The 16,497-nt window shown below is 56.2% G+C and overlaps 3 protein-coding genes across 4 annotated transcripts; 1 reads left to right on the top strand and 2 right to left on the bottom strand.

The window, feature by feature from the left end:
• Nucleotides 1–190: 190 nt before the first annotated feature.
• Nucleotides 191–3,103, bottom strand: PFN1 (profilin 1). The gene is made up of 3 exons (XM_059998617.1): nt 2,807–3,103; nt 1,145–1,337; nt 191–522 (listed from the first exon to the last, which is right to left on the bottom strand). Exons 1-3 carry the CDS (start codon nt 2,936–2,938, stop codon nt 425–427), a joined length of 423 nt encoding a protein of 140 aa, XP_059854600.1. The 5' UTR covers nt 2,939–3,103; the 3' UTR covers nt 191–424.
• Nucleotides 3,104–3,982: 879 nt separating this feature from the next.
• Nucleotides 3,983–10,688, top strand: ENO3 (enolase 3). 2 transcript variants are annotated; one of them, XM_059998612.1, is made up of 12 exons: nt 3,983–4,181; nt 6,489–6,575; nt 6,821–6,916; nt 7,067–7,125; nt 7,297–7,366; nt 7,764–7,897; nt 8,783–9,005; nt 9,097–9,294; nt 9,496–9,697; nt 10,124–10,232; nt 10,392–10,450; nt 10,537–10,688. In XM_059998612.1, the coding sequence occupies exons 2-12, from the start codon at nt 6,491–6,493 to the stop codon at nt 10,604–10,606; spliced, it is 1,305 nt and encodes a 434-aa protein (XP_059854595.1). In that variant the 5' UTR covers nt 3,983–4,181; nt 6,489–6,490; the 3' UTR covers nt 10,607–10,688. The 2 variants fall into 2 exon arrangements, with proteins under 2 accessions (XP_059854595.1, XP_059854594.1); XM_059998611.1 differs by lacking the exon at nt 3,983–4,181 and adding an exon at nt 5,802–5,853.
• Nucleotides 10,689–11,497: 809 nt separating this feature from the next.
• On the bottom strand, nt 11,498–16,495 carry SPAG7 (sperm associated antigen 7). Its single transcript, XM_059998616.1, has 7 exons — nt 15,882–16,495; nt 13,234–13,301; nt 12,909–12,997; nt 12,683–12,767; nt 12,343–12,432; nt 12,087–12,243; nt 11,498–11,972 (listed from the first exon to the last, which is right to left on the bottom strand). The coding sequence occupies exons 1-7, from the start codon at nt 15,964–15,966 to the stop codon at nt 11,863–11,865; spliced, it is 684 nt and encodes a 227-aa protein (XP_059854599.1). The 5' UTR covers nt 15,967–16,495; the 3' UTR covers nt 11,498–11,862.
• Between the last annotated feature and the right edge of the window lie 2 nt (nt 16,496–16,497).

Raw genomic sequence — 16,497 nt, 5'->3', positions numbered from 1 at the left:
CTAGGTAGGGCTGGCCCACCTGGCCAGGTAGGCCTGAAGCAGGTTTTAATCCTGGACATGAAAGCAAGCTCAAAACCCTAGACTTTGTAGTGCCTCAACCCTTCTGCTGCTTCTGACCCCAAGCCAGGATGGAGGCAGATCACAGTGGCTGTCCTCCATCCTGACACCCAGGCTAAAACCACACAGCACCTTTTCAGTATAATCTTTTTTATTCAGGAAAAAAAACCAAAAAAAAAAGTTTTCCAACCACACACAGGAGGGGTATGGGTTGGGGGAAGGGTGTCTGTCCATCCAGCCCAGGCCCCCAGCCCATGTGGTTTTGGCAGCAATAAGGGGTGTGGGGTAATGGCCCAAAAAATAAAAATGGTGTATGTGTGTGTGGGAAGGAGAGGGGTGCAAAAGCAGTGGGGAGTGACAGACGAGGTCAGTACTGGGAACGCCGCAGGTGGGAGGCCATTTCATGACATTTCTTGTTGATCGTACCACCGTGGATACCTTCTTTGCCCATCAGCAGGACTAGCGCTGGAGGAAAGAGAAAGGAGGCTAGGACCCAGGTGTCACAATCCCACCCCCGGCCAGCTGTTCAGCAGCTGTCCAGCCCTGGGGGCTGTAACCCAACCTCATCTCTCCCAACCCCCCCACACACAGGCAGGCTGTCAGTCACCCTGAAACAATAGGGCTTTTCAAAAGAGGAAAATCAAGCTTAAAGGCTGGAAAGGAACACAGTAAAATTTAGGGGTCAAAGGCTTGTGGACAATGTGTTGACTCCTGTGTTCAGGCTAGAAACGGCTGTGGATGAGCCTGCCACCTCCAAGTTTTAAGAAAAGAGCTCAAAACACAAGAGCTAAGTGCTGGCTTATGACTAACAGCCTACCTCCTCCAAGAAAATAAGAAGTTTCTCATGTGAAAAGGCTCAAGGCAAGAAGGAACTTAAGAGGTAATACAGTTCAACTTCTTTACATTGTAAGATGAGGAACTGAGAACTGAAGGGACAATCCAATGTCCCAGCATCCAGCAGGCTGGGAGTAGAAACCTGGTCTGGTCCCTTCATACTGGGTGATCCACACAGAAGAACCCAAAAAATTAATAGATGGAAGTATATTAGAGATTTTGGAGCTAGAGAAAGGGTAAGACTCAAACTCACTCTTGGAAGTCAGGGTGACAGTGATATTGAAGGTGGGGGCTCCGGAGGTGCTCTTGGTACGAAGATCCATGGTAAATTCCCCTTCCTGCATCAGTGAGTCCCGGATCACAGAACATTTCTGGCCCCCAAGCGTTAGCCCATTCACGAAAAAACTTGACCGGTCTTTGCCAACCAGGGTACCAACCTCAGCTGGCTGGAAGGGGAATCAAGCACCCATCAAGTTAGTCAGTACACCAAGGTTCCCACCTTCTTCTCCAAGGACCCACCTGCCTTCCATTTCTCCGGGAAGCTAAACCCCCTTGGGGGGAGATGTGTATGTTATGTGCTTTGTACACATCCGTGAAATTTGAGAGACTCAGGACTGTTGGAAGTTAGTACACAAAAATATCATGATCTTCAAACCTAGAGAACGGTAATAAGAAGGGACAACATATTCCTCTGAAGGCTTAGATGTTGTTTAATAAGGAAAGCAAACCCGGGAAATAAAGGGGGCCAAAAAGCAGTTAAGAGAATGAAGTGGAATGGAGTGGGGAGCCTTTGGATGCTCATAACTCCTTCAGGAAAAGCAGAAGCGAAGAGGGAAAGGGAGGGGGCGGGCAAAGCAGGCGAAGCAACTTTGCCCTTATTTGGTCAAAGGTTCTGCAGGAGTTGTTAGGGGCCCGGACGCCTGGGTCTCCAAGTAACCTAGAGTTTAGATCCAGGTATTTATGCTCTAAGATGAGGAAGCAGATGCCTGGGGGCTTTCCGGGAAAGTTGAAAAACTTTTGGAGGGGCCCTGGGACTAGACCCGGCAAGCCAGCCCTCGGGTCTAGATACCCCAGGGAACGTATCTCCCCCTCCCCCTTAACACCCCAAATCCCCACATCCGGTCCCCTCCCGCCCGGAAATCCCCTTCCCCCCCATTTCGAACTTCCGCTCCCCCTCCCCACTTCCGGGCAGTGTGGACAGAGGAGGTGGTGATGGGGACAGCAGTAGTCGTCCCTTATTGCTTCACTTATATACTGTCCTAGAACTTCTCACAAAGTTCCCCTGCTCCAGGCCCCGCCGGATGGCGGGAAAGGAGGGCGAGGAGACTTCCGGGGCTGGCCTCACAGGCATGTTGAGTCCAACGTGCCGACTTGGGGTGGGGGGAGGTCGTGTGGCGGCCTAGCCCTCTCTTACGGAGTTGGGAGGGGCAGGGAGCTCACGGAGGACGGGCGTGGGACCCAGGCCATGCGACTGGGGCTCCCTCCCCCAGAAGGAGGAACAATGGTGGAGGGGGCGCGAGCTGGCGGCTGGAAGTAGAGCTAGGGGGTCCAGGGGTCCCCAAGTCCCTTCCCAATCACAGTCCCGAGCGGAAATTGCGGTGCGTGCCCGACCCACCCTGGAGGAGGCGGAAGTGGGCCGCCGCACCGGGCGGTGCGCCCCTCCCCGCCCTGTGTCCCGGATGTAACGCCCCGTCGCGGAAAGCGGAGCGGCGGGCTGGCTGGGCGCCGCCGCCCGGGGCGTAGGACTCAGGAGGCCACGGAGGGACCCGCTCACGTGCAGCCGCCATTCGCGCCACCTCCAGGGCAAGGACCGGGTCACGGCCTTTCGCTGCCCTCCCCAGACCGCGCCCGCCACTACCCAAGTCCCTCCCTCAGGGTGCAAGCCCGGCCAGTCTCCGCGCAGGCCTCGCAGTACCGTGATGTTGACGAAGGTCTTCCCGGGGACGGCGGCCCAGACGGAGGGCGAGTCCTTATAGCCCACGATGGCCGCGTCCTGACACACCCCGTCCGCCATGAGGTTTTCGATGTAGGCGTTCCAGCCGGCCATGGCGCTGCTACTGGGGTGCTCTCGGGGCTGCTGCTGGGGCCACGGGCTGGGCTCGGGCTGCCTCGGGCTGGCGGGCGGGGGAAGGCGGAGAGCTTGGGGCACGCGCTGCTGTCCGGACCGCGGCTCTGCTAGCAGTGCATCAGCCCTCGCACCGCCACTTCCTGCTCCTCCCCACCCCCTAGATTTTTATTTGCAAAGGGCGGTGGGGGCGGGGCCTGCTCCCCATTCCCTCCCTCCCTCTCCTCGCCTGCCCAGATAGCGAACTTTGCAAGTGCAATTTTAAAAATCCCTCCCCCTACTGCAAAATTTGCAGAGTTCAATGGAAAGCGACGCAAAAAGGATGGGGGGACGGGGGTGGGTTAGGGTTAGGGCTCCCTCCACTTCGCATAGAATATCAGTCAGACTTCGGTGTACGGAAAGGGAGTGAGCCAGAGGGAGGAAGGAAAGTGAAAAGAGAAAGAATTAGCAAACTGCAAATTTAGCAAATTAAAGAGGGTTCGGGTAACTCAGGGTTAAACGGAATGACTCCCCCTTCCCCCACCTCTGCCGGGGGGGGGTGTTGGGGGAAAGGAACGGCGGGCGGCGGCGGCGGCGGCGCGGCGCCTGCGCCCGCGCCTGCGCCCGGGCCGGGAGGGAAAGCGCGTGGCGCGGTTAGGGTTGGCGGCTGGCTTCGCGGGCGCACGCCCGGGCGCACCGGGCGGGACGGATTTGGGCCCCCTGCGAAGGAAGGCCGGCCGGGGACGTGTCTCCCGCCGGGCGGAAGGGGCGGGGGCGAGGCGTGCGCATTACCGCTTCTGCCCCCCCCCCCCGCCTTGATTTTATTTATTCAAGAAATAAGGGAGTAAAGGGAAATTTGGCAAAATACCCCGGCCGTTTTCAGAGTTGAAGGCATCCACCAGGGACACTTCTGTCCCCAGCATCTACCCGGTCGGCACAAGTGGCACTGGTTGGAGCCCACCTCGACTCCAGGGGATTATCCCTCGCGCTGGATCAACTCCAGCCTCAGGCCTCACCCCCACGTCACAGCTCCGCCCGTACCCCGGTCAGCAGTTTGGGTCACCGGCCGTGCCCCTTGGCCCGTCTCTGCAGAGGTCACGGAGCGACCGTGGGGCGAGACGGGCGGGCTTATTTTTCAAGGCGGAAGAATACTAAGCGGTTTCAAGATTGCAACTTTTTCAAGAAGGGGAAAGTCCCTTCTACGTTGGCCCGTTAAGTTTTTTCTCCTTTTTCAGTAAAACTTATGGTAAGAACTTGTGTGCGATTAGTTCACTCACCGCCCACCGGGAAGAGGCTGGGGCAGGACCCGGCGGCCTGCTTAGGTGAACTAGCCCTTGCTGGCCGCCCGGGCAGCTGAGGGGCTTGGCCACTTCCGGTCCCTCGGGGGAGGGGCGCCTCCCGGGCGGGAAGGGGCTCTGCTCCTCTCGGGTCCTCGCCAGCGGACGTGGTGCCCTCGCGGCCACTCCGAACCCCAGGGGCATCCACGCTCCCCGAACCCGTGTTCCTCGACAGCCGCGGTGGCTGAGTCACTGGGCGGCTCGGGCGGGGCCTCATGCGGGCACGTGGCGGCGCTCCCCCCCCCCCCCGCCGTCTCCTGACCCTTGGCCTGCCGCACCCCCTTCCCCAGGGTGGAAATCTCCGGAGAGGGAGCGGCCAGAGATAAGGGGGGGGAGGGCGAGATGGAAGACCGGGGGTAGGGATCCTGAGGTGGGGGCTGGGAGACACACCGTGGGGCAGGCAGGGCGGGGAGGGGAGCTCGGGAGAGAGCCCGGGGCTGAGTCACTGGGCGCCGGGGCGGCGCCGGCGGGAAGGTCTTCCGAGTCGGGGGCGACGAGCAGGGAAGCCGATGACCGTCGTTCGCCGGCCGGCCGGCCGGAGCCCGGACGTACCCTCAGCTCCCGTCAAGGGCTACAGCCAAAGTCGGGGCAGACCTCACTCCCGCCAGGCCCGCCGAGGCGGAGAGAGTCACCGAGTGCAGAGACCCATTTCCCTTCAATGCTGCTAGCCGACCACCTGACTGGCCCCCGGCGGTCAGACGCTCGGAAAGGGCCACCCCCTCCTCTCGTCCATTCATTTTTTTCACTTTTGATTCAGCATCGTTCACTGATGGGCTGGGATCACGACCTGAAGCGCCCGCGGTGGGTGGGGAAAGGGCTCCTGACTCTCCACGCAGGGCGATAAGTGCTGTCCTAGCGCTATCAGTAGGGCGCCGCGCCAACTCTGAGGGCCTGTCTAAATTCGTCAGCCTGTCCCTTCCCCCACTGCCCTTGCTGGCCGAGAGAGGGTAGGGTGGGGTGGAGCCGAGGGATGCCGCAATGGGGACCCTGAGAGGTGAGACTCTCTCACCTTCTGAGTGGGGAGTTCAATTTTAGAGCTCAGAGCTTGCCCAGAACCCCCTGCCCCTGCCCCCATTGAGGACAGAGGCAGCCCCCCGCCCTCCAAGTGAGCTGTGCACGTGTGGATGTCGTTCCTGCAGCCCCTCTTCCAGGCCCCCTCCCCAGTCCTGCAGGACTCAGGTTACCCCTGGCCTTTCCTAAAGGGCACTAGTTCCTCTTTAACCTTTGCAAAAGAGGAATATAATCCTGGGGAGAGGAGAACCCCCCCCCACTCTGAAGCCCCTCCCCTGTTTCTACCCAGGAGTGGAATTAAAAATAAGGACTTTTATTGGGGAACAGAAAGGAGGGGGTAGTCATTGATCTTTGGGGAAGGGGGCAGGTGTCTAGGGCCAAAGGCTTCTGTTTTAGGCTATAGTGGGCACTTGGCTGCCAGCTGGGCTGGAGGGGGAAGATGGAGAGGGTGAGAGGCGGGGCTGGCTGGGGTACAGGGTGGCTGGAGGATAAATGCCCAGCCTGAGAGGGGGTGAGCTGACACTGTCCCAGCTGCCACCTAGACTCAGGAGCCCAGCGAAGAAATCCCAGGTCTGGTGAATCTTTCAGTCCCGGGGGATAGGGGTGGTAAAAGGTGAGGGTGCTGCCGCTTGGAGAAGGGGGGGAAATGTCAGCATTCTTTTCCTTCTGGGACTGGGGGTGCTTGAGAAGCCTGGAGGGGTTGGAGCAAGCAGGATGGGGGTGCCCAAGGACAGGGAAACAAACGAGACTGTGAAGAGAGGCAGGCAGAGACGATGGAGAAGCGTGGTTACAGTTGGAGCCAGGTGGGGGAATCTGGGGCCCCTGAGGATTTGGAGAAGGCTGAGGAGCAGGAAAATGAGGTAGACTAACAGGAGAGCATCCGAGGGCTAGGAATCCGTGGAGAACAGAGTACTTGGCCAGAGGGTGGAGGGAGAAGGCAGAAGTGCAGCTTTGCAGGAGGTGGGGTTGAGCAAGTAGTGGAGTTTTAAGAGAGGCCTCCAGATTCTTAAGACGGGAGAGTGGAATGGGAGCTGTTCTGAGTGGGGGAGGGGCTGCGCCTGCCACTTTGGTCTGTGACCTTTTTGTGGGATATTTTTAGCTCCAGCACCTGCCTTCTTGGGGCGGGAAGACTCTTAAAGGGCAAGGGATTTCGGGTTTCTTAAGGGGTCAACGGTCCGCACTCACTCACACCTCTTGCCCTGCAGCCATGGCCATGCAGAAAATCTTTGCCCGAGAAATCCTGGACTCCAGGGGCAACCCCACAGTGGAGGTGGACCTGCACACGGCCAAGGGTAACACAGGCCCATTGAATGGGTTTACCTGGGAAGACCCCAACTCCATCTGCCTTTGCCCCCCAACTCTATGCCACATCCACTCCTTTCTCTGGGATCCCCTCTCCCAGCCTGCTCCCCAGCAGGGAGCAGCACGAGTCTCTCTACACTGCCTCCTGTCCCTGGGCTCAGAGAGGAGACAATCTGTCCTTTGGGGGGGTGAATGGGACTGACTCTCTGTGATCTTCCAATTCCTCCCACCTCAGGCCGATTCCGAGCAGCTGTGCCCAGTGGAGCTTCCACAGGTATCTATGAAGCTCTGGAACTAAGAGATGGAGACAAATCTCGCTACCTGGGGAAAGGTGAGGAAAGACCAAGGGGGTGGTTTCAGGACGTGGTATGCGATGTCTGCACAGGGTAGAGGACGGGAACCCAAAGCTCTTGAGGAGCTGGGGGCCACGGGAAGAGACCTAATTGAATAGAAGATCTGAACCCCCTGCTTCGGCCTCTAGGGGTCCTGAAGGCCGTGGAACACATCAATAAGACTCTAGGCCCCGCACTGCTGGAAAAGGCAAGTGGAGGACCCTCTCTCCCCCTCACCTGCTACCTAGTCCCAAGCAGCTCAGGCTTGGCCAACCATCCCATCTGCCCCAAATACCTGCACTTCTCTTTCCTCCAGCACATGCCCTGACTCCTGAGAAATCTAACCTCTGTTCTCCCCTCCTCAAACCTGCCCTTCCAGAAACTAAGCGTGGTGGATCAAGAAAAAGTTGACAAATTTATGATTGAGCTGGATGGGACAGAGAATAAGTGTGAGTGAAGGGCTAGGGACAGGGGATGGGATGGGCTGTGGGACGGGCGGGGGAGAGACCGCGGACTGAGGTCTGGTTAGGATTATTTCTGTGTCTCGCATTTTGGGGCACACTGTAACTGGCTGGATTTGTATTCATCGCACAGGCATTTCCTGATGCCTGCCCTGTGCGAGGCTTGGGCCAGGCTGTGGACACAGCCGTGAAGCCAACACATTCCCCTGGGCTGGGTGTTCCCAGAGCACCTCAGGCTGTTGGGGAGAGATCTGTTAACAAACTCAGTGCCCAGTGGTTTGGAGTTCTGGATTCTTTCTGGGGTGACCAGAAGGGATGTTCTAGGAGCTGACCCTAAACCCTGTGTGAGGCGCTCTCACACTTTCTTTGTACTTGCTTCCTCCAGCCAAGTTTGGGGCCAATGCCATCCTGGGTGTGTCCCTGGCCGTGTGCAAGGCCGGAGCAGCTGAGAAGGGGGTCCCACTCTACCGACACATTGCAGATCTCGCCGGGAACCCAGACCTGATCCTCCCGGTCCCTGTGAGTGCAGCTGCCCCACCGCATCCCACCCAGCAGGGAGGGCATAAGCAGCCCGTGGAAAGTCCACCTTTCAGACCCAGCTCCAAAGAAATGGTTTTCTGAAATGGAACCTCTCCTGCTGCGGTCCAGCCCTCCCCCTTTCCCACAATCCAAACCTTCCCTTTAACCTCTCTCTGCCTCTTTCCCTTGATGTAACCGGGTTCCTTCACATTCCAATCCCAGGCTCAGTAACTCCAATTTCTCATTCTGCCCTGTGCCCCAACCCCAAATCAGATCGAGAGCTTCTTCATGGCAAAGATCTTGGCATTTTATTTTTGTATCTTCTTTAATACTTATCAAACCAAATTTGCTGTTTATGGAAATCCTTTGAATTTCATTGCAATAATAATGTTACCATTTATTGTTACTTACTGGCTAGATTGTATAAGAGCCTGAGCTCTGGAGACAAGCTGCTGGGTTCGAATGCTGGTTTTGTCCCTTTACTAGTTGTGTGATTTTAGGCAAGTTTATTTAATCTCTCTGTGCCTCAGTTTCCTTGGCTGTAAAGTGAGGGATAATAAATTGTACCTAGTTACAGGGTAGTTTTGAGAATGAAATGAGCCAATAAAATATACGTAAAGCACTTAGAGCAGTGCCTGGCCTGTAATAAGTGCCATATGCCATATCAGCGTTAGCTGCCACACCAGGCACAGGCGAAGAACTTTACATTCAGTTGCTCTAATTTAACACATAAGATCCTGCAGGTAAGCAGGTGGTGTCCCCATGTTATGGAAATGAGGAAGGAGTCTCTGAGGAGTAAAATTATTCATCCTAGACCATTCAGTAAGTAGGGGATCCAAGATTCCACATCGATGCCCAGGTCTAAGCACCCTCTCCCCATCTCAGGCCTTCAATGTGATCAACGGGGGCTCCCATGCTGGAAACAAGCTGGCCATGCAGGAGTTCATGATCCTGCCCGTGGGAGCCCGATCCTTCAGGGAAGCCATGCGCATCGGTGCCGAGGTCTACCACCACCTCAAGGGGGTCATCAAGGCCAAGTATGGGAAGGACGCCACCAATGTGGGTGATGAGGGCGGCTTTGCACCCAACATCCTGGAGAACAATGAAGGTCAGTGTGAGCACTCGGAGGTGCAGAACCCCTGGGTCCCCATGGAGACGGGGTGCACCGGAGCCTCAGGTCCTCTCTTTCCCTCCCCCAGCCCTGGAGCTGCTGAAGACCGCCATCCAGGCAGCTGGTTACCCCGACAAGGTGGTGATTGGCATGGATGTGGCGGCGTCTGAGTTCTATCGCCACGGAAAGTATGATCTTGACTTCAAGTCACCTGATGACCCCGCACGGCACATCACTGGGGAGAAGCTGGGGGAGCTGTATAAAAGCTTCATCAAGAACTATCCTGGTGAGACCCTGGGTGTTCCATCGCTCCTGCTTGAGTCTCCAGCAGCTGCCCTACACACTGGCTTCGGCATCTCCGCTGCCACCAACTCAGTCTTTCCGATCCTTAGCGCCATTGCAATCTCCACCCAAACTCTTCTGACCTGTCACTCCCCTGTGAGGCCCTTCTGACCTTTAACCTGAATCTGCTCCCCTTTCCCACCAGTGGTCTCCATCGAGGACCCTTTTGACCAGGATGACTGGGCTACCTGGACCTCATTCCTCTCGGGGGTCAACATCCAGATCGTGGGGGATGACCTCACAGTCACCAACCCCAAGAGGATTAGCCAGGCCATTGAGAAGAAGGCCTGCAACTGCCTGCTGCTGAAGGTCAACCAGATCGGCTCAGTGACCGAATCCATCCAGGCGTGAGTGCCTCTGGCCCTGGGGCGTCATGGCCTCCCTCCACCCATACCCAGTCCAGCTACAGTATTGCCCACTAACTCCAAGTCTGACTTCCCCTTGGCTCCTGACCCACCCCACCCTTTCGACCTCAAGGCTTTAACTCTTGACCTCACCCCAAGAGCTTTGCCATTGTTGCCTTGCCATGCCTCATCCCCACCCCGACCCTATGCCATCCCTGTCTCCCAGATTCTGCTTCTTCCCACCAGCATTCAGGAGCCCAAATTCAAGATCAAGAATCTCCCCTTCTCTCCTGCTTCCCAAAGAACTTAGTCATCACCCTCCCCTCAAATCTCCCACTCCCCAAAACAGAAGGGAAAAGCCCCACCTAGCGCCTGGCTTTCCCACTGAGGAGGTCCCACCGGACCTTATTGAGTGTCCTCTCCACCTAGCTGCAAACTGGCTCAGTCTAACGGCTGGGGGGTGATGGTGAGCCACCGCTCTGGGGAAACCGAGGACACATTCATCGCTGACCTCGTGGTTGGGCTCTGCACAGGACAGGTACTCGTGGCCCCCCCTCTGCCGACTGACTGAGTTTTCTTGGGATCCCTGGCCTCCTGCCCTGGAGTTGCATGCCACCACAGGCTGCTCCCTCAGGGCCAGGCCCAATCCCTCGTCCCTGGTCTCACGCAACTCCTGGAATTCCTCTTCCCTCTTCAGATCAAGACTGGTGCCCCCTGCCGCTCAGAGCGTCTGGCCAAATACAATCAGCTCATGAGGTACAGTGGGTGCAGTAGGTCTGGGTGTAAGGAGCTGAGGGCTCTTGGGTTGGAATATCACAGCCCTGACTTTGTCTGCTTTCCAGGATTGAGGAGGCTCTCGGGGACAAGGCTGTTTTTGCTGGACACAAGTTCCGTAACCCAAAGGCCAAGTGAGAAGCTGGAGGCCCCAGGGTTCCACGGGACAGATCTAGGCCTTCAAGCCCTTCCTCCTGAAATAAACACTGGTGCCAACCAAGGCAGTGGCCTGCTCGTTTGTGGGAGGGAGGGAGGAGACGCTGGTCTCTGGGCTGGATGAGACAGGAGGTGAAGAAGTAGGGGCAGGAAGGGAAAACGGACATGGAACCTGCTGGGACAAGGAGGAAGTGAGGGACTGGCCAGAGAGAAAGTTGGGCTGGATCTAGAACCACAAAGTTCACAATATGGAAGGAGGCTGGGGGAAGCAGGTGTATTATGTGAAATGCAGCTGAAGAGGAACTGACAGAACACTGAACCAGCTCCAGAGAAGGGGAGCAGGGTGGGGGGCCAAGGCCTGACATCACCATGAGGGGGAAGCTGGATCAGACCTGCCCATAAGTTGAAGTGCACGGTCTGCAGAGGCCACTGCAGTGTTAAGTCTGAGTGCTCATCCTTATGAAATCGAAGAGCTTGGTGAGGATGAGAGTATAACCAGAGCAGCTACCATTTCCATGGAGCTTGGAGGATGTGAAACTATTCTAAATATTTGACATATACCGGCCTATGTAATCTTTGAAACAGTCCTATCAGATAGTTACCATTATTATCCCCATTTTACTGGTGAGGAAACTGAGGCACGAAAAGGTAAAATACTTTAACCAAGGTAACAGTAAGTGGCAGAGCCAGGATCCAAACCTAGGCCATTTGGCTGTAGTGACTGTGCTCTTAAAATACTATCTCATAAATTTCTACAAAAGTGCCAATATTTCGCCATCTTTGGCCTACAAAAACAATCTTATACTTTTCAACCTATAATTGTTTCTCTTCCTCTCTAGAACCCACCTTTCTCTGTTCAAACAAACCAAGACATTGGGTCAAACAGTGTTTACTGAATGTAAAGTAACCCCAGCCCCATGGGGAAGAAAATTCCAGGGAGAACAGAGAATAATACAGATTAAATACCCACCTGTACACACACACACACACACACACACACACACACACACACACACTCTCTCTCTCTCTCTCTCTCTCTCTCTCTCTCCCTCTCTCTCTCTCTCTCTCTCTCTCTCTCTCTCTCTCTCACTCCAACAGTGACAAATCAAACACCTGCTTCCCCCAGCCTGAGTGACAGCTGTTAGGAGGTGCTTCAGAGGTGGGGCTCCAGGATGGGTTCTAATAGCAGCAGCCTCGTCCCTCCCTGCCCTCTGCCCTGCCCCAGGGAGCTGGGGTGTCTAGGAGGTAGGTGGCAACTCTTCCCCGCTCTGCCGCAGACGCTTCTTGGCCCGGATCTCATTCATGGCCTCTTCAATGGAGCGTGTGTCCCTCTTGTTGGCCACAGGCACTGGGGGCAGAGGGGAGGGTGGGAGGGCCTAGGAGCCCTGTGCCTCAGCCTCCCTCCCCTCCCCCCATCCAGTGCTCCTCTGCCCTGCCCTCCCAGCCCCCACTGCGGCCTCACCACAGCCGTAGGTCTTGTTGGCCTGCAGCATGTGGGCCGCATCCTTGGCTGCCCCCTTCCCAATGAGGTGGCTGTACTTGTCCTTGTAGTCGCTGGCAGGGCTCACCACCACAGGTCCCTGCCGGGCTGCCTCCTCCTCCTGCCGCTGGGCCAGCTCCTAGGGGTGGCAAGGTGGGGCACCAGAGCTCAGGGCCTGACCCCAACCCCTCCCAGCTGGGGGGCTGCAGGGCCCCAGGGACTGCCAGGCATAACTCACCTTCAGCCTCCGTTTCTCCTCAGCCTTCTGGGGGTCCCACTCCTCGCCACGACGGTAGGAGTCCAGCTCTTCATCGGAGGGTGCAAACTCCTGGGAAAGAAGGAGATGATGGGGTCAAGGTTCCACATACATGTTTTATCTCATTCCTCTCCCCCAGCGTGGGGCACAGGCTGAAAAGGAGAGAGGAGACAGCGGGGAACTCAGGCCTTTTACCTTTTTTGGGGGGCAGTGCGGCGCGGCACGCAGGATCTTAGTTCCCCGACCAGGGTCGAACCCGTGCCCCCTGCAGTGGAAGCTCAGAGTCCTAACCACTGGATCACCAGGGAGGTCCCCCTTTTACCTTTTTGAAGATCATGACATAGCGACATTCGTCATCTTCCCCAAAGGAGAAGGATGTCAGGCCAGCCACTTCCACCACATCATGTCTGGGAAGGGGGGAGCGAAGGGGAAAGACTATGTAGAGCCACGAGGGGGCCCAGCGTCCTCCTCTGGAGGGTTCTCCTGTCTGGCCCTTTCATGCCTCCTTGGTCACCCATTTCTTGCCTCCCCAGCCCAGAGACACTCACAGTATGCTCCTCTCTATCTTGTTCATCGGCTGAAACTTTTTCTTGATCTGCCCACTGTCTTGGATGAAATCTGACACCTCTTTCTCCATCTTGGTAAAGGGAAAAGTGAAGAAGGTATGAGATGATGGCCCCACCCAAATATCCCTCTCCCCCGCCAGGCCAACAGGCCTTGGCCTCCCACGCCTTTCCCAGCCGCTGTGCCACTGGCTTCTGGGTTTCACCTCTCTCAAGACAGTTTCCAAACACACTGACTCTTCAACCTTCCAATTCTAACTTATTGGAAGTCCTTTCTGAGGCTGCCTTTGATCTCTCCAGTTGTTCTCACCCTTTTACGAAACTCCACTTTCTGCTGTTTCTCTTGCTCCTGTAGTTTCTTCAGGCGGGCTGCCTGCTCTGGGGGTGAGAAATGGCAGCATGAGGCCAGGGGTGGAAGCATGGGTGGGGAGAGTTTGTAGGGCTTCAAAAGGGATCTCATGTCCACTGGGAGGGTGTCAGGCTAGGAAGGTAGGATTACTGTTTATTTGCCAAGCATTTATTGATAGTTCCTCTATACCTGGCACTGTGCTAGGACCTGGAGTACAAAGAGGATTAAGACATAGCTTTGCCCTTTAGGAGCTCACAGTTTAGTGGGAGTAACAAAGATTAGAATAATGCTCAACCCCATTTCCCAACCCACTGGGGAAACCAACTAACAAACATTTATTTAATGCCTGCAACACACCAAGAACTATAAAGCACTTGGGGTGGTAACGAGAACAAACCGAGCCCTGGCCTCAAGGAGCTTATCATATCATTGTCTGCATAGGGAAGGGGAAATTATTTAACTTCCTATATTGTGTAACACCCCCACTTTTTTTTTTTTCTTTGCGGTACACGGGCCTCTCACTGTTGTGGCCTCTCCTGCTGCGGAGCACAGGTTCCGGACGCGCAGGCCCAGCGGCCATGGCTCACGTACCCCCACTTTTTACTTCTACAGCCAAGATGAAGCTGAAATGGCCAGTCTGACACTCTTCTCCTTTGTGAGTGTAGGTGTCTGAGGTGAGCTGTAAAGGGAACTCCCTACCCTTGGGTCTCACTGTCCCCTCTTCTCTCTTCCGCCATTTCAAATTCTTTATATCCTTAAGGCCCACTTCTTCCACAGGATTGGAATTCCTTCAGCTGCACTGAACCTCTTCCCATTTTCTTAATTACTTCATGTCTTTGCACATATTGTTCCTACTGCTTGAAATGCTCTTCCTCCTCTTGCAAACTTTGAGATCCACCATGAGTCAGTTACTCACTTCCTCCTCTGGGGCCCAAGCACATTCGGTTCTGACACCCACTACAGCATGTGCTGAGAGCTAACAGAGTGTAACTCTTGTCCTCCCTACCCCACTGTGAGCTCCCAGAAGCTACAGACCCTGTTCATCTCCTTCCAGTTACTCTCTGTGGCCCCAGGGCCCCGACAGCTCAGGAGCTCCCCTCTCTCCCACCTCAAGGACTCTGACCATCAGCACACCCTATATTGGTCACTGACTGTTCTCGAACTGGCTTATGAGTCATCTCTCTGCATCTGAGGAGGTGGCGTAAGATTATGGTTAAGAACATAGACTTAAAAGTCACACATGGGTTTGAAACCCCACCACTTAGTAACAGTGTAACGGCAGGTAACTGACTAAACTCTGAACTTCAGCTTCCTAGTCTGTCAATGGCCGCTGGTGAACCCACCTAGTCAGTCATGGTGTTAAATAATTCTAGTTCCCAGGTCCCATTATGCTCCCTCCTTCCTCAGAGCTTTCAAATCTCTGCCTGGAGCACTGTGCTCCCCTCTCACTTACTGACTTACCTATTCTTCACATCTCAGCTCACTGCAGACTAGGTTAGGACCCCTAGGTAGCCCCTCTCATAACAGTTATTTTTCTTTCAGAGCACTTATAAAGTTGGTTATTAAACTCCTGTGTGATCGTTTCATCAATGCGCATTTCATCGATACTCCAGACTGTGGGCTCCTTGAGGGTACCCTGGCCCCTAGCAACCATTCAGTAAATATGGATGTTAGTTCGATATTAAGCAGCACTTGAGCCCTCTGAAGGCACCCAGGCTGCCCTGGCCTCCCTCGGACGGGTGGGGAGCCGGTGTCCTCCGCAAGGTAGTCAGTCATTCTGTCAGACTCATTCACACTCCGCAAAGCGAGCAAGAGAGGCCTATACCGCCCGGCGGGCCGCGCCCTAAGCTTGCAGCCCAACTTGAGCCTCCGGCTGGGAAGTTACTCGGAGAACACAGGCGGGGAAACCATGGCCAATCGGACCGGGTAGGGGCATTCTCATCCCTCCAATCAACATTCACGACCCGCCCGGGGAGCTCGGGAATTTAAGGGTACAGATGAGAGAAAGGTTGGAGGGCGGCCCCAAGTAGGCGGGGCATAAGAGCGCCGAAAGCACCCAGCAGCCAGTTAGAGGTGCTGAGGGTAGGGTGGGCTAAGAGGAAGGTCGAACAAAACTTAATAGGTAGACCTTTAAGTTGAGGTGGCCAATAGGGGAGAAAGGACTGCGGATGGGCGTGTCCTGAATCCAATCGGAAGGGGACGAGGCTCAGGGCCTCGAGCGCCGGAAGGTGGGCGGGGCCGAGCGGTCGAACTCGCCCCCCCTATCCGAAGGCGGGCCGAGGAAAACCAAGGGGTTGGGTGGGGTTGAAGGCAGCCTACCAATCAGAGCACGCCACCGGCGGACAGGCGGGCCCATCGGCGAATTGAAAACAAGGACTGCGGAAGGCCAAGGTAGAAAGAGCCAGGGGCCTGGCGCTGGGCTTCAGGTAGCCAATCATCGTCCGCTAAGAACAGCGGGCGGGATGGCACCCCTTTTAGGGACTCGGGGGGTCTCTGAAGGAGCCCGTGAGGGGTCTTTCAAGGTTGAGAAGGCGGGGTCGTCCAAAGGGGTAGGAGTGCTGTCCTGAGAACCGGGCGAAGAAAGCCGGTTGTGAATTTGGGATCCTCACCTCGGGCCTTGCGCCGAGTCTCCTGGTCACCGAGGCTGGGTGGCTTCTCCATGGAGCTCAGGATGGAGCCCAGTAGGTCCGCCATCTTGGGAGTGACTGAGAGGGGGGCGGCGCGTCTTAAAGGGAAGGGCAAAATGCCTTTAAGGCCGGAAACACGTCGGAGGCGGTAAACCACGCACCCGCCCCGGCGCGGCTTAGATCCCTGCCCAGCGCGCCCGCAGCCTCCCGCCGGCCGAGGCCCCGCCCCCCGCAGACAGAGGCCGGAGGCTGGCTGGTGCAGCGATGTTTAATGGCAATTCGTAGAAACCAAGCCCATGCACAAGTAGAAAGTGCTTGTGGAGCCGGCAGGAGGCCCCCGCCGCGCCTGGAGCCACAAGCCCGGCCGTGCAGGCCTCCCTGCGGCGCCTTAAATAGATTCTTCACTATACTCTGTATGTTACATTATGTACAAGCCCCCTCCCCTCGGGGACGGGGCGGGACTCCGCAACGCGTTCCTATATACACCCCCCTTTGGCCCGGAGGTTGGTGGCCAGAGTCGGTCGGGGTGACTGGGGAAGACGGGGCCAGAAAGGGAGGAAACAGACGCAGACATGCGGAGTCGGGGTGGGGGCACGGT

This window comes from Delphinus delphis, chromosome 19, assembly GCF_949987515.2.
Source record: "Delphinus delphis chromosome 19, mDelDel1.2, whole genome shotgun sequence".
NCBI classification, from domain to species: Eukaryota; Metazoa; Chordata; class Mammalia; order Artiodactyla; family Delphinidae; genus Delphinus; species Delphinus delphis.
Note: the sequence above shows the minus strand (reverse complement) of the source record. Positions and strands in the feature narration are given on the sequence as shown.